The 27,656-nt window shown below is 45.4% G+C and overlaps 1 protein-coding gene across 3 annotated transcripts in view; it reads right to left on the bottom strand.

Moving 5' to 3' along the window:
* ARHGAP26 (Rho GTPase activating protein 26) overlaps positions 1–27,656 on the bottom strand; it is a 490,933-nt gene that overhangs the window by 348,772 nt on the left and 114,505 nt on the right. For all 3 annotated transcript variants that reach the window (XR_014294215.1, XM_082622793.1, XM_082622792.1), the window contains exons 2-7: positions 26,775–26,870; positions 25,093–25,154; positions 20,678–20,749; positions 14,875–14,976; positions 7,728–7,838; positions 467–571 (exon numbers count right to left, since the gene is read on the bottom strand). Coding sequence is in view for 2 of the 3 variants with exons in the window: in XM_082622793.1 (XP_082478919.1) it covers positions 467–571; positions 7,728–7,838; positions 14,875–14,976; positions 20,678–20,749; positions 25,093–25,154; positions 26,775–26,870 (548 nt within the window). In the remaining variant the exon portion in view is untranslated. The remainder of the gene's footprint in view (positions 1–466; positions 572–7,727; positions 7,839–14,874; positions 14,977–20,677; positions 20,750–25,092; positions 25,155–26,774; positions 26,871–27,656) is intronic.

Genomic DNA, 27,656 nt, shown 5'->3' on the forward strand with positions numbered 1-27,656 from the left:
CTACTTGGATTTCCTGGCAGCCTCACTGAGAGTTGAACAACAGCACATCCTTTGAGCCCAAGGCCAGCATGTGTACCCCATCCCCATCCCCTGAACACACACACTCTGTGGTTTTATGGGACCAGGCAGCTAGATGCACAGAGGGAGGCTGGGCTGGGTGGGGCTGGGACTTCCACTGCCAAAGGAAATCCTGAATCTGGCGTTACAGATTTAAAACATAATTGGCAGCAGCACTTCCGAGAACATAAATAGTGCTTTGAAATAATGCGGGAGAGGATGATGCTCTAACCTGGGACCATCAAGCACCCTAGAAATGCCTGACCCCCACTGCCCTTTGAACCCAAGCAAGACCCATCCTCCCCACCTGCATCTCAGTCCATTTAAGTGATCTGTATGCAACCAGACCCATATTTTGTTTTTCCTTCCCTTAGTAAGGGAAAGGAAGCCTGTCCCCGCGCCTACTCACGTTCTGTATGCTGATAGTCAACTGCGTCTTGAAGTCGTTGAAGTCCTTGGCCAGTTCATAACCATGGTGATAGAAAGTGAAGAGTCCTTGTAGGAATGCCAGTAGCTGTAATGAAGGCAGAAGGGCAAACTTCACATAAGCAGGTTCAAAAGGTATTATGGAGCTGTATCTGAGTTCCCAGCCCCGGTTTGAAAGTCTAGAATAAGGTAATAATAATGGCTATCGTTTACTGCGCACTTCTTATATGCCAGGCACTGTAACTTCATATGCCCTGTCTCACTAAATATTCATAACAACCTATGAAATGAATACTGCTATCATCTCCAACTTATTAGTAAGGAAGCAGATTCAAAGAGGTTAACTAACTTGCCCCAAAACACACAGTAAGTGGCAGCCAGGATTTGAAACCAGGTCTCCTGGCACCAACAGCCAAGCTCTTCCCCTCGGAGCCTCATCACCTCCTAAGAAAATCGCTTCTTCAGAAGCTGAAGACCAGGGCTCCCACTCAGTCTCCTTCTAGTATATTCATAATATCAGGTTATCATGCAGAAGGGTGTGGTTATATTGATAACCAACAAGGAAGGGAGAAAAGGAAGCCGGTGTGTCCTGAGTCTGCAGTCTAAAAGGCAAAGTCAAATCAAAGAAAATCATCCAGATCAGATTTCAGCTCAAGTGTGTTTCTGTACTTTCCAGAGGCTCTCCAGAAGTAAATGCTCTGGATTCCTTTATTAAAATAATCTCATGTTCCCACATTTTCATTTAGGTGGTTTCCCTAAATTCTCACTTAAAAGTGTCACAGGGCTTCCCTGGTGGCGCAGTGGTTGAGAGTCCGCCTGCTGATGCAGGGGACACGAGTTCGTGCCCCGGTCCGGGAAGACCCCACATGCTGCGGAGCGGCTGGGCCCGTGAGCCATGGCCGCTGAGCCTGTGCTCCGCAAGGGGAGAGGCCACAACAGTGAGAGGCCCGCGTAACAACAACAAAAAAAAGTGTCACAGCCTAAAAGGTAAGCCCATTCCTTGTTTAGTCTTGTCTTTAGTGAAGAGTGAAAACATCTGTTCAAGACAATTCTCACAACATGCCTTCGTATACTTAAAAACCATTCATGTCCCTACCCTAGCCCCTGCCAGCCTCCACTTCTCCAAGGTAAATAAACGTTCCTGCCCTCTCTCCTCTCACTGCCCATATGTAAACTTCACTGCTGTTATGCTTCCCTGGCCCCTTCCCAAGCTCTACATATCCTGCCTCAGTCCCAAATCTCAACCTGAAGACAGGATTATAGTTAAAGCCTGAACAAGGTTCAGAAGAACCAGAACCTCACCTCCATCACAAGCTCAGTTCGACTACATTTGGAGACCAGCCCCATTCTAACTTGAACTTCTCAATGCCAACTCACACCGTCTGAGTTGTCCCCTCTGACCTGCCTCAAATACGTGTTACACCAAGACACAGCTGCTTCACTTTATATTGTTGTGTTTAATCTTCTAGTCCTTAAATGAACATACCTTTACTTATTAGACACAATCTCACTTTGTTTCACCTATTCTCCTTTTTTGAGAAGCAGCCCTAATAATGAGAGTAAAGGAAACTCTCACACTTTGCTTGTGGCAGGAACGATAAGCACCAAGGTAGATACTGACCTGTCTTCAGACAAAGCCACATGCCCAGCCCACTTTATCAAAGAGCTCTGCACTGGAAAGTCAGGCAAAACCCCAGCTTATAACAATATGATCCCTTGACTTCCTGCTGCCTTTGTCCCTGGAGCATCTGTTCCCTTAGATCCTTACAGGAGGAGAGGGAACAGGCACTGCTGGGTCCTCTGGCTATAAAAACATCTAGAGGCACCATATATACATCCTTCACCTAAATTAAGGAATCGGTGGTAAGCCACAGAGAATCACCAAAGACTAACAATGAACTCTTTTCTTCAAAGATGACCAAAGTCTTTGCAAAGTCCTCTATGTAAAATACATTTTTGAGAACGTGGCCCACACTTTTCCTTCTAAATGGCTCCAGTAATGGAGAAGAAGGAGCTCTTATGCCAAACCTAGTGCCAGTATTCACAAGGACAACAGTCCTTTCTCATCTCTTCCCTCCCTGTTGTCCTTGAAGGCTGTGCCCCATCACTTTTCCAGACCACTAAGTCACCCTCTATTGGAGAATAATGCAGAAGATAAGCAGCTGATTCTCGAGTCATTCCTTCTATTAACGCTGATTTATGCTTCACTTAAAGTCAACAGGGCCTCTCTTATTCAGGGTAATTAACTATCTCAAACAGCTTGCTAAGATGCCACCTGGGTATACACACAAACACTCCAAAGGCAGAGAGCTGCCAATGTTTATTTTGGTTTTCACTTCCTCTGGTATCATGGCTGATTGTCCATTTTTTCTAAAGGAAATGATGCCTTAGGTATTGTTATCTTTGGGCCACTTCCTTCCTTCTCCCCTCACAGCATCTTTCGTCCCCTCCCCTACCTCCCACACACTGTATGAATCTTTGAACCTATGACCCCAAGGGAAATGAAAGTCCACTGCTCGGGGAGCTGGGCAAGGCCCACAGAAGGACCCCCGAGATGGAAGGATATGTCTGCCTCAAAGAAATGGTTCTACTCACACACACAGAGGAAGCTCCTGCTGTAGCCTCACCTGGTTATCAGGTAAGAGAAGCCAGCACGTCCACCCAGGCCCCTCCCTGGACAGCCAGACACGCAATCACAGCATGACAAAGGACGTGCCAGAGGAAGACCTTCCCAAGCCTCCTTTGCCTTCTTCCCCTTCCTTGTTTTTCTCTGAGAATAACTGTAAGAAAAATTTATTCCTATTTCCTAGCTGATAACAGATTTTTAAAAAAATAATAAAAATGTAACTGCGTTATTAGTGATAGTTACATTATTCTGGACTACATGCTAAATTTAAGTTTTTTCCATTTATAGAATAGAGCTACTGTTTTGGGTTGAATTTTTTCCCCCAAACCCAAAAGATATGAAGTCCTAAACCCTGGTATTTCAGAATGTGATTTTATGTGGAAATAGGGTCTCTACAGAGATAATCAAGTTAAAATGAATCCATTAGGCCCTAATCAAAAATGACTGGTGTCCTTAGAAAGGGGGAAAATTTGGACACAGTAACAAACACAGAGAGAAGATAGTCCTGTGAAGATGAGGAACTGAAGTGATGCATCTAATAAAACAAGGAATGCCAGATACTGCCAGGAAACCACCAGAAGCTAGGAAGAGGAAAGGAAGGATTTTTCCTGACAGGTTTCAGGGGCAGCAGGGCCATGCTGACCTTGATCTCAGACCTTTAGCCTCTAGAACTATGAGACAATACATTTCTGTTGTTCTGAGGCACCCAGTTTGTGGTACTTTGTTACAGCATCCCTAGCAGAAGAATACAGCTACCAAGAACCATTCATTCACACTGATGAAGAGAAGGTCAGCCAGTAAAGGGATGAAAAGCTGGGCTGGGTAAGCCAGGTAGCTCCCTTTAACTTGTCTTTAACCTATTACTGCAGTGGATTATGGCAGAGATTGAGATCATCTATGTGATGGGCTTAATTAGCACAGGCGTGCTGGCAGGGGCTGCTCAGCAAGAAGGACAGAATCAGACCGATGTGTCAGAAGAGGCACTGTGCTGACAGGGTCAGGACAGGCGATGCCACTGACCAAAGCGAAAGAATGACAACCTGCAATGGGGCGGAAGTCGTGAGAAAGGACAGGAAGGCACAGCACCAAGAAATACTCTGGAGGCGAAATTCAGAGGCTGTGGAGCGTGACGAATGTAGAGAGTGAGCTCTCTGCGGCAGTAGGTAACCTTCAATAATGAAAACTCAGGGAACAGACGGAATATGGCTTCACCTTCAAGAAGTCAGTTATGTCATTATCTGCGATCCCCACCTCCAGAACATTTAGTACCTCAACAAGAAAATTAAGGTTTCCAGGGCACACAAAAATATACGGTTTAGATCCAAGAAATCTGATTTTTCTTCCTTAGCATACTAAAATTTTGTTTCTTTTTCTGAAGGTCAATAACTTCTGGCACTTGAAGTTACTTTCTAAGAAACAGATGAACATAGTCGATGTACATGGAGGTTCCCTGAATGGCTGGAAGACTCCCTTGACTGCAACCAACTCAACACATGAATATCCACACCAGGCACCCCAACAATTTAGTTCAATTGATTTTTTTGCTTGTTTCCTTTCCGCCCTTAAGTAGTCAAATGCTGTTTCATAGAGTTTAAGAGTCAGACCACTACAGCTCTGCTATTTACTAGGTGTGACCTTGCAGAAGTAAATAAATGTGCTTCCATTTCTTTATCTGAAAACAAAAACAGTACCTACCCTCAGAGATGATATAAGGATTGAATGACATAATGTGGTAAAGCACTTATTACTCACACAGAACATGACAGTTTCAGCTGATATCATCGACTGTTATTTCACGTTCTTCTTTTGTACAGTCTAGGCCAGTGGCTTAAACTTTAATGTGCAGCAGAATCGCCTGGAAGGCTTACAAAAAAATAGATGACTGGGCCCTACCTGCAAATTTCAGGTGTGGGGTAGAGCCTGAGAATTTGTATTTCTATGACTTTGAGAACCAGTGATCTGGTCAGTAGCTTTTTCATTGTGTGACTCTCTTCTCCCTACCCACAGCTCCAGCCACTCACCTGCCTATCGACAGGTTTGCTCAGAAACAAGAACTTCTATAGAAAAGTGAAGGTCACATATCTACATCCAACCTCTCCGCCAACTCATTTAACTTAACTCAGGACAAGCCCCTACCACTTTCTCTTCACTCTAACATGAGACCAGACCTTTTTTTTCATTAGCTCTTTAGGTGCCTCACTTTATGACTTCAAAAACATCTGCAAACCACAATGGTTCTCTACTTTTTAAATCCCTCTGGTACATCCATCCTATGCATGCTGGCACTGAACTGCTTGCTACCTTGGCTAGCTCTTTACCATAGACACTGCTTCCCCAGGGAGACTGTGAGCTCCTCAGACAGAGCAGCTGGGTCATCAGCATTTTCTATGTTATTCAGAAAATAAATGTTTTTAGATTTACCAAGACTATATTAAACCAAGTAGGCCCTGTTAATACTGGCACTTGACTCATTTGCTCACTTGAGGAGACCCTGGGTGGCCAAAATTGATATATTCCTCTACTTCAGAATAAAAAATAATTGCTAACTGGGTCCTAATAAGCAATTATATAATAACTGGGTGTTACTTAGGTTAGCTCTATTCTAAGCATCTTACCTGGATAAACTCAGGTAATCCTCCTAACATCTTTATAAGATAAGTGGTATTATTATACCTATTTCACAGAGGAGAAAACTAAGGCTCAAAAAATAACTTCCTCCAGAATGCGTAGCTGGAAAATGGCTGAGCTGGGATTTAAATGCAGGCAGTCTGGTTCTAGAGCCCTTGACGATGATGCTACACTGCCTCTCAAAAAACCTAAGACACTGATATACTACAATAGCATGCCAGGAAACAGTACGATAAATCCTTATAGATTTCTTTAAAAAAAAAAAAAAAGAGGAGGAAGAAAGGGAGGAGGAGGAGACGGTGGGGGAGGAGGAGAGGAAAGCCCACCTAGATGAGCAGAGTCAAACAGCTGAGCCCAGCCTAGGCTGGATGAACCCCACAGATGCATAAGAAATAAACGTCTATTGTTGTATAAGGTTTTATGGTTATTTGTTAGCCAGCAAAAGCTAACAGATACAATATCTGATTCACTATATGGAGACATCAAAATGGACACACAAAAAAACAACTCAAAAATAGGATGGGTCAATTAAAATGCAACTCATCAAAATCAGGTATTTATAGAATAATACCGACCAAAGTATACGTAAAGATTATGAGAAGCACACTGTTTTTTTTTCCTCTAGAAATTCTAGTAAAAGTAAAAAGGCCAAAGGCTAATTCTTCATGACAGTGTTTGAATTCCTGCTCCAGCCACGAGAGAGATGAGACTTTTTTTCAGTCAACCTGTGATTGAATGGCTGGTTTTAACACCTCTCGGCCCCAAGCAGGGAAATCAACAAGCTTGCTTTCTCTGACAGATGGCTTTCCCCATCTCACAGACCCTGCAGAAAGATGTGGATTTTGACCTGAGATCTTGGCAGAGATCACTGCTAGAAAGGAAGCTGGCTCTAAAGTTTCCATTATTCAGATAAGACTGAGGTAATTAATAGCTTGGAAGAATCTGCCAGATGACATGGCTGGAAGTAGACTCCCAAGATCAAAATAGCTCCAGCAAAGTAAAAGATGGACGCAACAAATTCCAAGGCCAAATGGAGTCTTGAAACTACCAGCAAGTCTACGTGCCTAAAAAGCATCCCCAAAGTTTATAAATTAGAAACAGAGCACAGACATTCTCGACCAAAAAGAGTGGTCATTTTCTTTCAGTTTCTTATAGTTTTGTTATTTGCTTAAGAAAATCACTTTCGTAAATCTAGGTAGGTAATCTCATTTGTATAGAGACCTCAGGCTTGGGTCTAGATCAGAGGTTGCATTCAGGTGAAAAATTCAAGATCTGCAAGAGTTTTCAATTGAGGCCCACATGCTCATTTGGTGTTTCCATGGATTCTGAACACTAGTGCCACAGAGGGGTAGAGCAATACCACATCTGCACAAAACCACAACCACACTGGGGTGGCCTAAGCTACAGCCAGACGTGTCCCCACATTGCAACCCTTCTTGCCCACTGGAACATTCTGTCCAAGTCCAAATCCCATCACGATTCACTCAGAACAATCTCTGCGCTGCTTGGTTATAACAAACTTAGAGTGAGAAATTGCTTTATATCGCATCTTTTAATACCTGACTGGGATAAGGAGGGGCTTTGAACTTAGGAGGCAAAAAGAGAATGGTTTCCTTGGGTTACTGCTACATTTGCGTTATTTGAGGGAGAGAAGCGGGGGAGGAAGGAGGAAAGTTAAGATGTCATCACTATTGTTTGGCAAGATGGAAACTCCTCCCCTCCCCTACTTTGACTTGGAAACCAACCAGCACAACGCAAGGTAGCTAGAGGACGGAACCATTGCTGAATGCTCTACACCCATGTCTGTGGTTGTACTGGGAAGAACCCAGGGTAGCCAGTTGACCAAGCACTGTTACTAGCAGAAGGCACAGCATCAGGGCTGGTCCATCTCTTCATTAACAACTTAGAGCATTTCATCATCTAGGTAGTTGGAATGAGGGCGGGGGGGTGAAAGTCTGGGTACACAATGAAACCTTGAGCATCTACTTACAGGCTCCACGAACTCAAACATCTTTCTCTCTTGGACTTCTTGCACCTTGAAGACATACTCCAGGGATACTTCATAGAAATGCTGCCGGACCAGGTCCACTTGGCTGTCTGCCTACAAACAAGATGGAATTTCAGAGAAAAATCAGGTCAGTATCTGAGGAGAGGATTCAGCAAGCAGGCAAAAAAATCTCTGGAGATGGTTTTTAAAAACAAATCCAGTAGCATGAAGCAGAACTAAGAACAATGATCATGGTTACCCTAGCGCTAATTTTGTGCCAGGAACCATACCCATAAAGCTGTACATCATTATTTTATTCAATCCTCATTATACTTTCAGTTATTTAACCCTCATTAAGTTCCTAAAAAGAAAATATCTTTAGGGGCTTCCCTGGTGGCACAGTGGTTGAGAGTCCTCCTGCAGGAGACGCAGGTTCGTGCCCCGGTCCGGGAAGATTCCACATGCCGCGGAGCGGCTGGGCCCGTGAGCCACGGCCACTGAGCCTGCGCTTCCGGAGTCTGTGCTCCGCAATGGGAGAGGTCACGGCAGTGAGAGGGCCGCGTACCGCAAAAAACAAAACAAAACAAAACAAAAAAAAACCTTAACTGGGGCTTCCCTGGTGGCGCAGTGGTTGAGAGTCCGCCTGACGATGCAGGGGACACGGATTCGTGCCCCAGGAGGATCCCACATGCCACAGAGCAGCTGGGTCCGTGAGCCATGGCCGCTGAGCCTGCGCGTCTGGAGCCTGTGCTCCGCAATGGGAGAGGCCACAACAGTGAGAGGCCCGCATACCGCAAAAAAAAAAAAAAGATATCCTTACCCCTAATTTACAGGAAGTAAATGAAATCTGCTAACATTAAGGAACCTGACATAGTTGGTACAAGGCAGAGCTGGGATTTCTGTCCTGGCTGATCTGCCTCCAACACCCCTGCACATTCCTACACCATTAGACTCTACCACCTCTCCACACCCTAGGGCCGACCGAGGTTCCGTGGAAGACAGATTTTTAAAGAGAAAAAGAAAACATGCAGGGCCATCCTCCTCCCATCCTTCTAAATGAAAAAACAAGCCGACGGGGGCAGGGGACCTCAGAAAAGAACATTTTCACACATCGTACATACCTTCTTTGGACAAGGATGAACTATTAGCTTACCCCTAGAAGAGTAATTACATTGCTGCCTCGGAACCTCACCTCCCTCTCTGTGCAGGTGTGTGGGCTGTAAAGGCCCACACCTGGCTACAATTAAGCCGCTGATCTAGGATCCAGAACCCAGGGGAAAAAATGAGCATGTGTGGAGTAGCAAGATGCTGTGCTAGGAAGTACCTCAACTATCACTATAAAGCTCTTACCCTTTCCACTATTTTCTTTAGAAATGAAGTATGTCATTCGATAACATACTTTACAAAGACAAAGCCCCCAAAGGAGTATTTCTTTCGGTGTTCCTTTGTCAAGATTACTGCAGAACAAAACTGGGACAGACCTTTTTTTTTTTTTTTTTTTTTTTTTGTGGTACGCGGGCCTCTCACCGCTGTGGCCTCTCCCGTTGCGGAGCACAGGCTCCGGATGCGCAGGCCCAGCAGCCACGGCCCACGGGCCCAGCGGCTCCACGGCACGCAGGATCCTCCCGGACCGGGGCACGAACCCGCACCCCCCGCATCGGCAGGCGGACTCCCAACCACTGCGCCACCAGGGAAGCCCTGGGACAGACCTTTTACTTCATTATACCAAATATGGTATTGCTAACCTGACATATTAAGGAGTTGGCAAATCATTCATTCATTCATGGAGTTTACAGCATAATGAGGAAAAGAGATAATTAAATAATCATGTAAATAAAAAGAAAATAACAAACTCTGGAAAAGCACGAGGTGCCATGAAACAATCCAAAAGACTCCATTCAAATCTCCTGCAAGCAACTTCCTCGCGGGGCAACTTCCATACTACTATGCAGAAGGCAGTCCCCTAAGTAACAGCTGCACAAAACCAAAATGAAGGGCTACGCCTGGGGGCATCACCTAAGCCTCCAAGCAGGAGAGCTGATGTCTGAGCACTGACACAGCTTTATTTGGAGACCGGGTTTCAGAAAGTGCTTGCACCACGCCCCCTGCCAGGTGTAGCCAGTGGACCAGTGCCTGACACACCTTCCACCTGGGCTCCTGCCGGCTAAGGCCCGTAAGTCCCTGTAGTCCTTCGTTTCTCATAGTGCAAATCCAACACACTTACACCTAGGGACGCATCTATTTCCCAGACCTCCCCCACACCCCTGATACATCCTCCCTGCTTGGGCTTGCCAAGTGAGACACAACAGAAATAAAAGTCATTCGGAAAAGCTGCAAGTTAGGCAGGGCTGGAGGAGCCAGGAGCAAAGTCCTCTGAGAAGAAGAGCAGAGCCCAGCATCAGTGAGAGAGCCAGGAGAGCAACAACCTGGGTGGGAGTTGCAGTTCTATCATTTTCTAGCCGGTGGGACCCGCTCCAGTCACTTATCCTCTCCGGGTCTCTTCCCCACACCTGAAGGCTGGAGATGCTATGATCTGCCCTTGCTCTGAGTAGAGCTGTTTCAAAGACAAAATGAGCTAAAAGATGTGGACATTTGAAAACCAGGAAGTGTTCTGTGCACACTGGGGGTTATCACCAGGGACATCTGAGCAGATGGGCTGTAATCCCTGCTCCTACCCTAAGCCAGCCACATCTTCTCTGGGCGGTTCCAACCCTCTCCTCACTGGCCTCCCTGCTTTCTTTCTCTGCTCCCACAATCCAGCCTCCACCCAACAGCCAGAATACCTTTCCTAAAATCTCCATCAGCTGTTCTCACAACTCCTTCAACACCTCCCCCTGGCCTCTCCCATGGTCTGAAGACCCTGAGGAACCGGCCCAGCCCTCCTTCCCTCCCCCTCTCCCACTGAGCTCCAGCTGGGGCTCCTAGCTATCCTCCGACACTCCAAACTCTTTCTTGCCATGCAATCTTTGCACTTGCTGTTCCTTCTGCCTGAAAACCTCTTTCCCTAGATAAATATTCAATTTTTTAAACTTTAATGCACAGTAAGAAATACCTTTTACATTATGACCCAATGAACAAACATTTATAATTAGGTGCAACACACTTTCATATTTTTCACTCTATTCTAGCCTACTCTATGTCATGACCCAGTAACTCAGATCTTATGACACACTCACAATTTAAAGAACATTGTCCTAGCTTTTCACCCAGCTTGCTCTTTCTCTTCCTTCTGGTCTCAATTCAAATGTCACCTCTTTAGAGAAGCCTGCAATGACATTATTTTAGGTATGTTACCCCGGGGAGTCTCTATCCCATCTCCCAATTTATTTCCTTATCACTACATGAAATTCTTACTTATTTCTCTCTCTTTTCATGTATTGCCTATTAGAATATAAAGTCGATAACAGTAAAGGCCTTGCCTCACTTTTCCATTCCAGATCCCGGAACAGGGCCTGGCCCACAGCAAACATGCAACTGATGCTTGAGGAATAAATGAATTGATCTCTATGTGGCCCAGCACTGAGAAGAAAAGCATAACAGAATGCATTTCCAAAGGAAAAGGAAGATGAAATCCCAAGTGGAATGGTAGGTTGCTCCTGCCAATGCCCCTCTCATCTGGGCCATAGAATTCACCACATCCTAGCTCCTCTTGTGATGGAATCAGAAGCCGGATTCCAACCCCAGGGCAGGCAGTTCCCCTGCCCTGTTACTTAAGAAGCTGTCAATCTACCAGCTTGTCCAAGACACACCAACCATTCCGTGCTTCTTGGAAAAGAAAAATTCTCCTAGACTGTAGGTTCCGATCATTCATTTCACTCCCCACAACACACCCAGCTCCTGAACGGACTTTCACAGAAGTGCCAAGAAATAATTTGTCCAAGGAATGACTTATTATGTTTGAAGCCAGCTTCTGAGCCACTGAAGAAAACACTGACTTTTCAAAAGTCATCCACTAGATGGCAGTGCCACTCCACATCGCTGCCCAGTCATTTCAGCCGCCAGAGGTCCAGGATGGGCTAGAATTTACAAGTATTCATTCAGGCCTGCAATCAGGGAATAATTCTGGACCATCAAAGGAAGTAGCTTTCGTTAAATGTGTAGTAGGTGATTCATAATATTGTTAAAAGTTGATCTTTTAATAAATGTAAGGAAAATCATCACTAAATAGCTGGAAGACCTTGAGTAAATCACGTGACCTCTGCAAGGAACTCAGGTCCTGCATACGAAATTCTAAGAGGTTTAACCAGAGAAACACCAAGGTCCCTCCCTCTCTCCAATTCCCTTAGCTTGACACTCGCATTGAATAACAATGGCTGGCAGGCAGCCCAGCAACATCCTTCCCCACGAGATGGCCAGAGAAGAGCTTACTGGGTTAAGGGAAACGGCTCCAGAGTCAGGAGCCAAGGTTCAAATCCTTGCTGACTAGCTATAGGCAGGCTATTTAAACATCTTTGAGCCTCCGTCTCCTCCTATGTAAAAGAGAGGGAATCCATCTGTACTTCATAGGGTGGTTAGGAGGATTTGAGCAGATTCCACATGAAGTGCTTAACATGGTGCCTGGTACATAAATATACATTCAATAAACACTGGCAGCTATCGTTGTTGTTGTTAGTAAAAATATTATCATTATTATTGTTATTATTATGAGATTTTTTATTCAATTTAATTCAGCTTAGGTATAAAAAGCAATGCTTAAGAACAGACCAGGACTTGCAAGAAAGACCTGCAGCCCACTCCTTGCCTTCAAAGTATTTAGGAAGTGTGAATGGGTAAAAGACAAGGATTGTAACAAAAAAGCATAATGAAAAAGTTTCCACTAAGATAAATACTGACAGTGCTGCAGACAGAATGTTTGCCCACCTCACCCTTACGTTCACATGATGAAACCTAATCCCCAGTGTGATAGCAGCATTTGGGTGGAGCCCTTGGGAGGTGATTAGGTCATGAGGATAGAGTCCTTAAAAAAGAGGCCAAGGGGGCTCCCTCACCCTTTCTGCCATGTGAGGAGACAGCTAGAAGACAGCCATCTACGAACTGGGAAGCAGGCCTCACCAGATACCAAATATGCCAGTGCCTTGATCCTGGACTTCCCAATATCCAGAACTGTCAGAAACAAATTTCTGTTGTTTATAAGCCACCCAGTCTAGGGTATTCTCTTATAGCAGCCTGAACAGACTAAGGCAGCCAGTAAGAATGCCATCCAATTTGGGAGCAGGGGAGGGTGAGGAACAAGCCAGTTATGGGGATAATACTTTATATTTGTGTAGCAGCTGTGATTTACCTTCTCATACATGAAGTAGGCAGGACAGGTATTTTATGAGTATTTTACAAAGGAACTAGAGCTCAGAGAGACCAAGTACTTGTCCCAGGTCACACAGTCAACTACATAGCAGAGCAAGCCTTGAAAAGAAGGTATCTCTGCCAGTCTAGTGTTCTGGTCCCCATATTGCTATCTCAGGGGGAGATGCTATTGGCACAACCCTAAAAGAAAATGTGGGACTCATTCCAGATCAACTCACCAGGAGCCAGGCGTGGAGAAAGCAGACCGGGAGGAGAAGCAGCCTCACTCTGGGGAAGCCATGCAGGTAGGATAACTACTGCGGGCCTCCCAGTACCAGTAGGTGCTAGAACAATCACATATTCTCTCAGCTGTGAATACTTGCACTCATGGCGCATGGTCACCTAACTGCTTAGGAACTACAGAGTTAGCCAGATCTGGTGATTGTGAGCTCCAGCCAAAATGCCTTTCCCTATCGTTTCCAAACCCTAAACGCCAAATGATGTTAGAAGAATGATAACCGATCAGGACAGATCCTAAATAGAATTACGTATTTATCACGGACAATTCACATATCCTTGGGTATCTCGTAGTGCCCGTAGACCCATATACAGTTGGGAATAGCCTTTTATGTATCATCCAATGAAAATCAGCATTTCCTTAACCTTCTCAATCACATTTGACAAGATTTACCCGAGCAGCTTTGCTACTTCAAGAATCTCTTCCTCCGCGTTGGCTTCTTTCTCCCTAACTCAAGCAAAAGATCTTCAAGGAAAGGTCAGCAGTTTCTTACTTCCTACAGCTCACCCCAAATACAATTGCTGCTGGTTGGTTGGCCAAGAACTGATCTGCAAAGCCCACTATAAACACTTCCTGTTGCTAAGTCTGTATCCATCACTCAAACAACTGATTCAAACACTCATTTCAAAGAAAGAGTTCTGAGCACAACACTTCCTAACTGAGGGTGTGTAACAAATCCTAGACTCCACCATCTCCTGAGTAATCCTCATCTTTCAACCTTTGACCCTACCATCTTCATATGAACAGAAGTACTGGCAAGGAATTTGCTCAAAAAGAAAGGAAACTGAAGAATGAGTGCTAGCTTGGAAGCCATAGCCTCGCTTTAGCACACACCTGAGACAGTTCAAGCAAATTGTTAAGAGCTAAATAAGATGATATTCATGTAGCCAAGTTTGGAGTTCCACTAGCAAACTGTCCTGTCTCCCCAAAACATAAACCCCCTCGCCATGCAAATCTCCATGAACTAAATAAAAATGGTCACAGCTCCAAGACCACAAATCTGACTTTTCTTTCCAAGAGAACTACTCTTAAAAAAGACCCCATGCAAATCCAAAAAAAACAGGGGCAGACCAGAGAATTTACTTTTTTGAAACAAAGTTACCTAAGCACAAAATACATGAGACAATAAAATACTGCTTAAAAAAAAAAAAAAAGACTAATGTCAAGTACTGGTTGGAATAATTTTTTTTTCATTTCACATTAAGGAAGGATGACCAAAGTGTTTCAGATGGTAACATTTCAAATCAGTGATGTAAGGAGGAGGTCAAAAGGCAGGGTAAGAGAGTACAGAATCAAGGTCAAGGGTGAGAGAAACAGGAAAACAGATCTCAGTTTGAAAGGAAGAAGCACAGTCTAGTGATTAGGGTGATCTTGACCAGCTGCATGTTTCTTGCTGTGGACAGGCGGGACAGCCGTACAGCGTGGCTGCATCGGGAAGGGACAAAGGCAATGTGGGCAGCAAGCGTGGAATGCGGGATCAGAATGAAGCTCCAGTAGAGAGTAACCAGAACATATCCACAGCACCATGGAAAGATTTTAACACTTTATTCAGACACTAGTAAAGTTTCTTACCTCCTGAAGCTGAGATTCTTTCTTTTTGGAAGACAAATTCAAGTGTTTTTCTAAGATGCCACAATACTTCTCTGTCTCCTTGTCATACTTCTTTTTGGCTTCCTGGCAAAAAAAAAAAAATAGGAAAGGAGAAAAAGAGTAAAATGCTGCAGGAAGGAAAGCAACCTGGGTCAAACTCTTCCTTGCTCATCTTCATGGCTTCATCATTCCCTCAGACCCAGAACAGTGGCAGACCACCCAGCTCCTACTCTTCTAATAATGCCATGAAAGCAAGCAACCACCCATCAACAAACAGCCCAACCGTTTTCAGGGTCTATCACAGAGGCGCCACTACTATGCCAGAAATGAGGTAAATACCAGTATTTCAGAGTGGCAGAGCCAGGATTCCACCTTCTAGAAATTTCAGTTGTAAAACAGAAATCTCTAGTTTCTAACTCACAAGGATGTTCAAAGCCAAAGGAAGAAGGGAAGTTACCTGTGAAGCTAATCCCCAAACAGGAAGATCTACTTACACCTTAACTGGGACAAGTCTAGACTAAGAGTAGATCCAGCTTTAACTGTGTTCACGAAGTATGTCTTAATTTGTAGACCTAAATATTCCTTGATGCAATAATATCACATATGGGTCTTTAAGCTGAGGAATAATTCAAAACAAAGAGGACATTATCTTCCCAAATATGTTCACTGTGGCACCATTTATAATAGCAAAAAGAAAAAAAAAAGCAACAGCAACACTGCTGCCCAAGAATAGAATTTGAGATAATTAAAGTATGGGGCATCCAATAAACATAACTAGGAAGGCTAGCGTGATACAAACTCGGTGCATCCTACAGAGAATGTGTCTACCTGCAGACAAACATTAGATGGGAAGATACTTCAGTGAAAATACTTGAGTTAAGAAAATGGGATAATGGGTGATTTTTTTTCCCTCCATTTGGGAAATGTTTATTATCCTATATTACTGCTTTCAAAGTAATATATATATCGTGTTACACAGAATAATCCCTGCTCCCCCAAAGTCACTGAAGTTCTATTTCTATTCCCTAATTTACAGATAAGAAAACTTAGATGCGGGATGTTAACTTCTGTAAAAAGTCACAGAGAGTGACAGAGCTGGAGTCAGAGCCCAGGACAAGCTGCCTCCAAGTCCACATTCTCAGCCACACCTGGAAACACTGTCATAGGCGGTCTCTCTTCCCTCCACATTTCAGTGGGGATGGCGGGCAAGGGGCCTGAAAGAAGGTCTACCATGGCCTGGTAAACAGGATCAAATGTACTAACTGGGTGCATCATTCCGGCTTTTGACTCACGTGGAGCCCACAGCAGATATTTTTCTGCAACTCCAAGGCTTACAAGAGGAGAAAAAAATTTGCGGCCAGATAAGGAAGCTCAGATACACCTCTTCATTTAATGACGATAATAACAAGCAAGCACTCTGTGTTAGGATCCTTCAGGCACTGGAAATATAATACAAGACAAGGCAGAAACGGCTCCACCCTCGTGGTGGGACTGTTCCAGCAGAAGGAGAAACACAATTAACCAGTAAACAAACAGCCTGATTCCAGACCGCTGCAGGTGCCACAAAGGAAACAAACAGGGTTCAGTCGCAGAGATTCTTGCAGAGAAGTGCTCCAGAGAGGCCTCACTGCAGAGGGGAGGTATGATCCAAGACCTGCTCACCTCGTGAGGGGCAGAGTGGAGCCTTCCAGACTGGTAAGTGCAGATGCTCTGGGAAGAACACACTGGGCCTAAGCATGGAGGCATTACCAAGAAGCCGTCACCAGAAGCTCTGAACAGCACCATTTATCTGGTCAACGGCAAGACTCTAAGCCTCACAGAGTGGGCAGAATCATCATATACCCATTTGAGCTGGTATGTATCCATTTCTACAAATCTGAATTTTGCTTGAAAGTTTTACATGCACAAACCAACATGCAGAAGCATGTGAAGACAAAGCTGGAGGAGATATTACTCCTACAAACAAGGAGAGGTACAGGCAAGACACTTGACTCAAGCAACGCTTTTCCTTCATGGAAGTCAGCGACTTTGAGCTGGGGTTCCAACTCTGACTGATGCTCGCACAGGCACTCCACCAGCCTCGTCGACAACCCCCAAAAGAGAACCCTGCGCCAGCACAGTCCAGAGGGCCAGAGGTGAGAAAGGGCTCAGCAACATGAGTCACTGGCATTCTGTGACTTTCTGGCAACTCGACCTTTGGGGGAATAACTCCTCTAGGATTGAGATCATGTTCTTAAGACAGGAGGGTGGTAAGACTCAGTCACTCAGGTACGGAGATGGTGTTCCCCTTCCAGGGAGTCCACGGTGGGTGGTGAAATGGATCCAGCACAGAGTTAGGATCCTGGAAATTATTCCCAACTCCATACAAACCACTGCCCCTCTGGGACTCAGTTCCCTCATCTATAAACTGAGGATGACTAGACGAAATAATGGTCCAAGTCTCCCCTTTCAGCTCAGAGACTGTCTAACAAAAAAAGCATAAGGGGCTTCCCTGGGGTGGCGCAGTGGTTGAGAGTCTGCCTGCCAATGCAGGGGACATGGAGCGGCTAGGCCCGTGAGCCACGGCCACTGAGCCTGCGCGTCTGGAGCCTGTGCTCCGCAACGGGAGAGGCCACAGCAGTGAGAGGCCCGCGTACCGCAAAAAAAAAAAAAAAAAAAAAAAAAAGCATAGGAACACTCATCCCATCGCAGGACTGTCAGGACTAAATGAGATAAACCATATCCAGTGCTTGGTAGAGTGCCTGGCACATGGAAAGTGCTCGATAGAATTCAGTGCTGATGATGCTGGTGGCAGTCATGCTGGTGGCGGCAACGATGTAGTCCATCATCTAACCCCACCTCCTCATTAGGACACCACTTGCTTTCCAAGTTCCACGTCCATGAAGGCAACCCATCACAGCACCCACCACAACTTGCAGTCACACGCTTATTCATATCATTCTGTCCAGTGCCTTTCTCCCTGCACACCATGAGCATGGTGACCACATCTGCATTTACCTGCATCGAACAGCAGTGTGGCGCATGGTGCCGGGCACACAGCAGGCTCTCCCCTGTTTTTTGTGAATGAACTGTGTGTATCGAATAGAATAGTTAATAGATTTTATGACAGTGTTCTGAGCGGCACTTTATTGGAGTTCACTCATTTCTTCCTCATAATAACTCTGTAAGGTAAGCACTCTCAGTATCCCCATTTCTCAGCTCAGGAAACGTGTGGAGAAGGTCAGTAACCTCTCCACGTTTACATGCAAGTGGCACAAGTGGGATTTGGACTCAAGCAGTCCCACTTTTAGCCACTCTCTCTGATGTCTATTCTACTTTCACTGGAGAGCCCAGCTTCAGCTGCAGGAAAAATAAACTCCTCCAAACTCAGAAATCTAAAAGCAGGGCCAGGGCTTCCCTGGTGGCGCAGTGGTTGAGAGTCCGCCTGCCGATGCAGGGGACGCGGGTTCGTGCCCCGGTCTGGGAGGATCCCACATGCCGCGGAGCGGCTGGGCCCGTGAGCCGTGGCCGCTGAGCCTGCGCGTCCGGAGCCTGTGCTCCGCAACGGGAGAGGCCACAACAGTGAGAGGCCTGCGTACCACAAAAAAAAAAAAAAAAAAAAGAAAAAAAAAGAAAAGCAGGGCCACAGCTAAGCCAAGCCCCAGGGTCCGCCCTACCCCAGAGCAGCCACGTTAGCACAAGAATGCTCCTCACATGCAGCCTTCACCCCCAGAACTCTAACTTCTGCTTCCTGCAAGTAGCAACAGGTTGTTATAGCAACCGAAGCACACCAGACCTGGGAGGAGGAGGAAGGGTAATTTTAGCATCACACGGGCAGACTTCAGAAGTAAGGTCTTTGAGGTATTCCTGAGTCTGCTCCCTAGATGGCCTAGTAGAGGGGTTGTTTCTCTGTGTTCTCTTAAGCACACGTAATACTGTGATATACATGTACGCGGATGGGGGGTGGGGAAGAGGAACAGGTAGACTGAAAAAAAAAAAATAACGAAGGGGGAGGGATGAGAAATCATCCCCAACGTCATCACCTCATTCTTCAACAGGAATGAGAGAAGACAATGTGTGTGAGGGGAAACATGTTTTGGTGAGTGACTGTTTCATATAAATTTTTTAATTCTCGTGTTTCAAACCATCTACAGCCCCCAGCAAAGTACCTGCTCCTGTCACTCGGATCACTGATACTAACCCCAAAGGAACCCACTGAGCCTTCTGCTCTTCCTCCGTGGTAACTATGGTAACCCCCACGCCGCCCAAGGAAGAGGCTGGAGTGAGAGGTGTCAGGAGACGCCTACTGGAGAAGTGACTTCTGGAAAGATAACTCAGTGAATGGGTCTGCTCCGCCTCTGCCTCCAAGCTCTTCGGAACCTCCAGAGCCACTGTGTGTTTGCGGGAGGGGAAAGCACAGGCCCCAAGGCCACGAAAGAGACGGTGCTCCTTGGGTCTGAGAACTCAGGGAGGGGCACTCGGCATTTTCCCATCCATCCCTGGGCTTGTTTCCAAGTCTCGGACAAAATCTTAGTGGAATAAGACTTCCTTTAAATTATACATCCCTTAACCTCTGATAGAAGACCAATGAGCTCCAATATCTTCATAAGTGAAAACTGTAAAATTGGTAGGGAAGTGCTGTAACAGTGGAAGAAGAATCTTGGCCATGGTCCCTCCTTCAAACTAGGGCCATTCCTCCCTCTGAATAACCCTGAGTGAACCGAACATCTCTGTCACATCCTAATCATAGTCATTTTTAGAAAGCACATGCACTTAGTTGGGGGCTGAGGGGAGAGCCCACTTTGTTACACTTCAGCTATGTTTTTCCCACCTACAGGCAGGCATCTCTCAAGGCCATTTCACAACTGAGTAAAATCCACACCTTCTCCACAAGTAAGAGGGTGATGTTGCCCAAAACCCCCTGCAGGTGGCACAAGGGACTGCGGCCAAATGACTCACAGCTCCAGAAAAAAAAAAACAAAAAAAAAACTGGAAGAAAATCTTGAAAATCTTTTTGCTTTCATTGATTCCAATGAAAACATCTTGCCTGCAGGTGGTCTCTAACACTCTACTGAAGGTCAATCTCGCTAGGGTTGTCTAGTCATTTATCACAGGGCAGGGGACCCCAGAGAATCCACCTTTAAAAAATGAATAAAATTCCCTTCTCAATCTTTCAGTAACAGGTTAGAGTCAGCCAACTTTCAGCTATAGTCCCTCCAGGTCAGCTATAACAAATGGTGACCTCTGGGTTGAAGCAGTCCCGCTTTTTGATTTGCACAATGTGTAATATATATTTTTAAATTATTTGCCAACATTTTTTGAAAGCCAGGAAATTTCATATAAAACCCTTTAACTTTTCAGTTTCTCTTGAAAAAAATGTAAAGGTCTAATGACAGAGGGCTCCTTTTCATACACAGCTAAAGTGGGCTAAGAAGAGGGTCCCCATGCCCACAGGGGCCTATCTGCAACCCCTGTCCTAGGTTCCAGTCCTGGACCTCCACAAACAATACAATTCCATGGTGTCCAAACACACAGGTATCTACTCACACAAAGGAGGTGTGGTTTCTTCCTTTGGATGATTTATGAACTAGCACAACACGATTAGATGTCAAAACACTAGAATGACAGCTCTGGGGTTGACCTCTCAGTCTTACTTCAGACACTTGTGAAGAACAGATGAGCTGGGCTTTAAGCTTATTCGCCCAGGATTCCCTGAAAATGGTGGGCTTAGACCTTCTGAAGAAGGTGGTGTGTTTTCCAGACCTCCTGCCCTAAAATCCAAGAACAAGGCTTGCGAAATTCTCACCTTGGCAGCCCCAATCTGCTCCTTTCGAAATTTCTCCAAGGGAGTGATGAGCACTTCACTGGCATTCTCAATCTGGAGAGGAAAAGCAGAGGGGTCGGGGAGGGGGACAGAGAAGCAGGGTCAGTAAAGAACCACAGCAGTCCTGGCACAAAAGGCCTCCCCATGCTTCAGTATAAGATCTCAGTAAGCACAATGGTGCACGTGTCACCTCTTCCTTACACCTGACCCAACAGCGTGCCAAATCAAAATCTAGTCATCGGTTCAAAACACATTCTTCCTGTGCATGAGTAAGATAGATTATTTAAAACTAAAAATGAGGACCTCTAAAAACGTAAGCAACCACACTGACGGCAGAGTGGAACTGGTGGCAGAGTAGGGTCTAAATTTCAAGCTTCAGGTGACATCTTCTTGTAAATGCTCATTCAGCCAAGTTATATTTAAGTAGATATATTTAAAGTAGGTCAACACTGAGTCTAGGTTAACCCTCCCCCCAAAAAAACCTCCACTTTTGGTGGCATGAAAACCACCCAAGCCTGATTCTGTGTAGCCCTACCAGTTCTGGAGGGGGATCAGGACGCTTGTGCCTCCTGGCCACTGGCTGCTTTTCAACTTCATCTCACTCCGCTCGCCCCCTCAGGTCCTGCCCTCAACTAAACGGTCACCCGAACGCACCTCAAATGGGCCAAACCTGCCCCACTTCTGAGCCTTTGCATTTGGCTGTTCCCTCAGATGCTTTGTCCCCAAATAGTTGTGTGCACAACTCATTACTTATTGTAATTCAGGTTTCAGCTTAAAGGTCACCTCTTTAGAGAGGCCTTCTCTGACCACCAATGCAATCCAGAGAAACTTCCCACTACCCCACCAAGTGTTTTCTTCAGAAGATGTAAGCCAGCTGAAGTTTTCTGGTTCAGCATTACAAGACGTGCACATGCATGCACATGCATGCACACACAGGCACACACACACACGCCACTCTCTTGTAAATGTTCACTTGTCCGCCACCATCCCCAAAACACAGAAGAGTGCTGAAACAAAGGAGCACTCAAACATTTTTCAATGACTAAATGAAAGAATGATTTCTTGATTGGCTGCCAACTGTGTGACCACAGGCAACATTTAACCTCTCTGGGCTCTAATTTCCTCATCTGCAAAATGAGTGGGGTGGATTGTTCCAGCTCTAAGATTCTATGGTCTTTTCTAAGACAGCACAATATTTTACAATCTTTCCTTTTAAGTCATTCATTGCTCACTCGTCACTCAACTAATTATTTCAGGAATCTCATCGCAACAAAGCATTATTTTTCTAAATCACATGCCTATCCATTGCAATGAAACCAACAGAGTAAATGCCAGAAGCCATAGATGGAAACAGCAAAGAACTAACTAGACAATGTGAGGGGTAGAAGGTGGCAGGTCTCCAAATTTATTGCCACTTGCCTTTTCTTCAATTTTGAGAGCACTTATTTTAAAAGAGAGCATTTTAACTCTAGAGTGTTGCAATGTTATTTAACTTGTTTGATTTTTATTGTCATTTGATGTTGCTTTATTGGCTCACTTATTTCAGTCTTTCCCACAAATCAAGTGTAAGTCTCTGAAACTCACAATGGAGCTCTGAGCCACTTTGAGGCCACTTTGAGGTTGAGGCCCATTGGTTCTCAACATTAGCCGAAGGTTAGGCTCACCTGGGGAGCTTTTAAAATTCCCGATGTCCAGGCCACACTCCAGACCAATAAATCAGAATCTCTGTACTTCGATCCAGGCATCAGTGTTTTTTAAACTCCCCAGGTTGTTCCAGTGGACACCCATGGGCGAGAATCCAGCCCTAACTAGATGCTAAATATACAAAAGCCCTAACTTCCCACCTGGGAATCAGGACACCCAAGTCCTTGTCCCAGTCCTGCTACAGCACGCTATCAGCCTTCAGAAGACCTCACTTTTCTTAGCTGTCAAATGAGGGACTGCACACGGTGAGGAATAAGGTCTGTCTGGGTCTAAGATTCTATGACTATGTAATTTCCACTCAGTTCCAAGCACTGTGCTGATATTCAAGGCACAGCAATCCATTCTCTGCCCTTCACGAACTCATATTTCCTATGGGACACAAACACGTGCAGTGACTATCAGGACACAGTGTGGTACATGCAGAATCAGAGGCACGAACTAGACATCCAGAAAACACAAAGGATGGCCAAATATTCCATTTGGGGAGTCAGGGAAGGCTTCCCAAAGAAGGTACAGTTTTGCTAGGCTAAGCTGAATTGATGATGAAGCTGTCACAGGGTGAGGAGGTAAGGAAGGGGCTTGCGATGGCCAGATACTCAGACGCAGACAGCAGAAACTAGATTCACTGACATTAATAATAAAATTGCAGAGGCAAGCTGGAAAGTATAATCCAGTCATTGTTCCCTTACCCCAGACCTTAGCAATGTGCAGGGTATTCATCGTGATTTGCTCACCATACCCTCCACCCCCAAATAATAACTCTGCCAAGAATCAGACTCAAAAGAATCACTTCCCTTTCTAAGGCACTAGCACGTGCACAAACACACAAGCCTTCCTCTGCCTCCACCCACTACCATCCCTGCTGCTGCCGCCGCCGCCACCGCCCTCCTAATTCTGGTTCAAGCACTCAGCAGTGAGCAATCAAGGCAAATAGTGTCTCTCTCTGCAGAGCATAAAGTGAGAGGCTTCTGCTCTCGTTAGAGTTTTAAAGAAATGCCAGCTTCTTTGGTATCACACGCACTTGGGTTTGAATCCAGGTTGTGCTACTTATTAAACTGTGTGATCTTGGGCATGTTACTTAACAGCTGTAAACCTTGGTATCTTCATCTGGACAACAGTGATGATAAAGGTCCCACTTCACAGAGTCATCATGAGGGTTAAAGTAGAAAATGCATGGCTACATGTCTTGGTAGAGGCTGTGAACTGAACTGCATCCCCTCCAAAATTCAAATATTGAAGCCCTAACCCCTGTTCAATTAAACAAGAAGGCCATTAGATTAAGGTGACTCTAATGGCTTAGCAGCCTACATAAGCAAACCAAAACCTCAAGGTTAAGAAACTGAAATCTAAGAAACTGAAACCAATCACAAACAACTAGACTTTCCCAAATAAGGCAACCGCTTAAGCTAGAGCCAATCAAATAATTTCCTTGCTTTGTTTCCACATCTGCTATATAAAAGTCTTTGCCCTACCTCCTGTTGATGGAGTGCTCCTAACCACTTCCGGGTTGGTTCTGCCCAAGTTGAATCAATTTTTGTTTAAATACACTTAAAAATTAAACATGCCTCAGTTTATCTTTTAACACCCTCAATGTGATAGTATTGATATTTGGAGATGGAGCCTTTGGAGATAATTATAGGTCATGAGGAGAGAATCCTCATGATGGGATTAGTGACCTTGTAAGAGACAGGACAGTTTCCTCAACACTTTCTCTGCCCTGGGAGAAAACAGCAAAGAGGTGGCTGTCTGCAAGCCAGGAAGAGGGCCCTCACCAGGAACCAAATCAGCCAGCAACTTGATTTTGGACTACTCAGTCTCCACAACTGTGAAAAATAAATGTTTGTTGTTTAAGCCACCCAGTCTATGGAATTTTGTTATGGCAACCCGAGCAGACTAACACAGTAGACTTAGTCCTGAAACCACTGGCTGTTAGTATGGGAAGAGAAGAAAAATCCTCATTGATGACTCTTCCCTGGGCCTCTGGAGCACTGCTGCCTAGAGACAAGCCCACCTGGCGACAAATCAGCATGCAGCTTCATTCCTGATGTCTTAGGAATAAGAGGGAGGCCGAAAAGAGCTTCCTGTGGAGCCAAAATCCCTCATCTGTGAATGCTGGACCACATCAGAATAAAGCCTTGTACAGAAGACCTTTCTTAAGAACCTGGAGATCAGTGTTTGATTCTTGAATTTGCACACTGCCTCTCTTTGAAGAACTTCTTATGGTTCCCATCATTTACTAAGTACCCCTTGATTGGATGCCTACCAACATGGCAGGCACTGTGTTAGGTACCCTGGAACTGAAAGTGAAGGAGAGCTCTTGGATGGGTTTAATAAGGTGAGAAGGAGGGGAGCAGGGTAGGGCACCTTCATTCCCATTCTGCCAGTAAGGAATCTCAAGCTCCCAAAAGTTAAATAATTCAAAAGATCCACCTTAAGTCATATACTTTATATATACACCTTATAGTGAATCTTTAGTAGGACAACAATGTGGTTCTAAGTTATCCAGGGTAATCCTTTAAATATTTACAAAAGGTTTCAAACCCAGCAAGGATGAGAAGATGAGGCTTGCTCATGAGCCCAGAGCACTCAAGTGGCAGAGCCTGGACTCAAACCCTGTTCTTCTGACAACAAATCCTGTGTTCCCTCGATGTGACCGCACTGTCCAGGACCAAGGGCAGCCCAGCCATACTCACCATCCGTATCCGTTCATCTTCAAGATTCCTGAGGACAGTGGCAAACTCCTGCAAAGACCTTGCTGAAAAAGAGAAAGGGGCCATGAGGTGGAAGTAGAGTGACAGGCCTTTGGGAACCCTTCCAGATACAGCTATTGTGTTATGGACTGAAATCCCTTGGCATATGCAGAGACCTAAAGACAACTCTTCCCAAGGCTCCCCTTATCTTTTCATCATTAACCATTAAGGATGACCCAGAAATGCAGGATAATCCACCGGGCACTCTAGCTAGGGAAGGGTTTCCTTCAAGGAAAAGACCTGCCTGTTCCTGAGAGAACCCAGGACTGATGGGATGCTGGCCAGCTCCCAGGCTCCAGGCTGGACCGGGCAGAGTTCCTCTTTGGAGTTCAAGGATTTCCTGCCCAGGATTTGACCTCCTCAACCTTTGTTGTGGGGTTGCGTCAGAACCCAACCTTTTCTTTGCACCAGAGCTAAACAAACAACACTGATGGCATTGGAAGCCACATCTCTGGCTTCTCCTTGGGTTCCTCCTCTCTGAGTCCTCAAGCCCCTTATTATTGCAACACAGCTGCAGCACAGCAGTCAGATGTGGACAGTCTCTTTCGCAGGGATTATTCCAATAATCCCTGCATACAATAGCCCTAAGGATATTCCAGACATTCATGTAATGCTGGGAAAAACATCTGTATATTCAGGAGTTACAACAAAGATACGTTTTCACTGCTCTCAGCTGTCTCCCAATTCCCTCTGCTCATCCCCAGATCCTGATTTTCTGCATGCTAACAGGGAATCCATAAGCATTTGGTGACTTAATTCAATGTAACTTGCTCAACTCTTGCTCACTTAATGGAGTCCACCAAGATGCCCAATGGAAGAATAAGGTGCAATGACTAGGCCCTGACAAAGACAGGTGTCTTGACATTGCAAATCCTCTGTGCTCAGTGTTGTCCTCAGAAGATGGACAGGGGATGGTGAAGAGCGACACGGCGCAGCAAGCTAACAAATGGTAACCTCCGCTCTCAGCCTCTTGTTAAGGAAAATTGCATGGGAGAGGTGGGGCCGTGACCCAGATACGGAGCTCCTCTCCCCATCCGAAGGCAGCGACAGCTACATAGCTCTAGCCACCTGTTGCCAGGACAGAATGAGGGGCTGTCTGCTCAGGCTCCCCAATTTTCAAAGAAGCTAGAAAACTGGAACTTTACATAAATTCAACTTACATGGTAATTCAATTTTAAAAAATGAGTGCCCAAGAAAACATGGCTGCATTAGGACCTCAGCCCATGAGCCATCACCTGCAACCTCTGATCTAACTCTTCTCCCATCTACCCATGTTCTGCTTTTGCTCTAATTCTAAAGTACTGTGGTTGGGGGAAGAACGTTGCAGAGCCAGCCAGAAGCAGAACGCTAACAGAGGGTGGAGATAGGAGCCCCACAGCGAACCTTCCTGCTTTCTCCTGCAGGCTGCAGGGTGAGAGCCACTGCAATCCCAGGGCTCTGAGGAGAAGCCCTGGAGAGCCCCGGGCCCTGACCTTCACTCAACCCTGCCCGCTCCACTCTTAATACTGACTTCTTAATTTACAACACTTACATACTCCCTATTCCAGGGGAAAGACTCAGGGAGGACATTGAAAGCTGTGGCACACAGTGAACTTTTTAAACTCTTGCATGTGGTTATGACTTACCTATGCACATTTCATCATCTGTTTCTGCATCTCCTATGCACTGAAACTTAAATTCATTTAAGGAATCTGCAAATTTCCTCTTCGCTGAAGACAAATCTAGCAAAAAAAAAAAAAAGAGAGAGAGAGTAAAAAATATGAATTACTGAAATAAACCTGTTTTCATGTTTCCTGCACCTTTTAGTCCTTTTACTAATACAGCAGCTAGCAGATCTGTTCCTGAGTCCATCTCAGAGCACAAAAGAATGTAAATTCAAAAGAGTGAATACTTGTTTATAACATGAAATAATTCAGAAGTTAATATTTTTGCTACATTTGCTTTCACAAGTCTGGTCCTCACTCTCTAATTCCTCAGGCTACGCATCAAGTCCTGCCACCTCCACCTGACAACAGTGGGGGTCACTGAAGCTGTCCTCACATGAGACTCAACAATACCCCCCACCCCAGTGCAACGCACAAGGGAGCTGGCACAAAGGGCTTGGAACTTCACAGGCGCACCCGGACCTCCCCTTCCGACTCAAGGACGCGGGAGGCCCGAGTTCTCAGAACCCTCTGGGCTCCACTCAAAGCAGAGCAGCCGCCAACCTGATGAATCTCCACCTGAACCAGTTTCCTGGGTCACCTGGGTCACCTCGTTCCACCGCTGCCCCGAGAACAAAGCCCTGGCAATGTTCTGAGTTGGGGTAAAAACACACCCCACACATGGTATCTATAAAGAAACCTCTTGGAGGCCCTTGTCAAATTTAAAAAATAAGCTTTCATTTAAGACAGTAATAAAAGCCAATGATCCTTCCTGAACCCTCAGCTTCTGTTAAGGGTATAAACCACCGAGGCACCTTTAAGTGGCCTGACAGACAAGGCTGCTTGGCACAAACATGCTTAACT

The sequence above is a fragment of the Mesoplodon mirus genome (genome assembly GCF_964341445.2).
Source record: "Mesoplodon mirus genome assembly, chromosome: 5".
In the NCBI taxonomy this organism is placed as follows: domain Eukaryota; kingdom Metazoa; phylum Chordata; class Mammalia; order Artiodactyla; family Ziphiidae; genus Mesoplodon; species Mesoplodon mirus.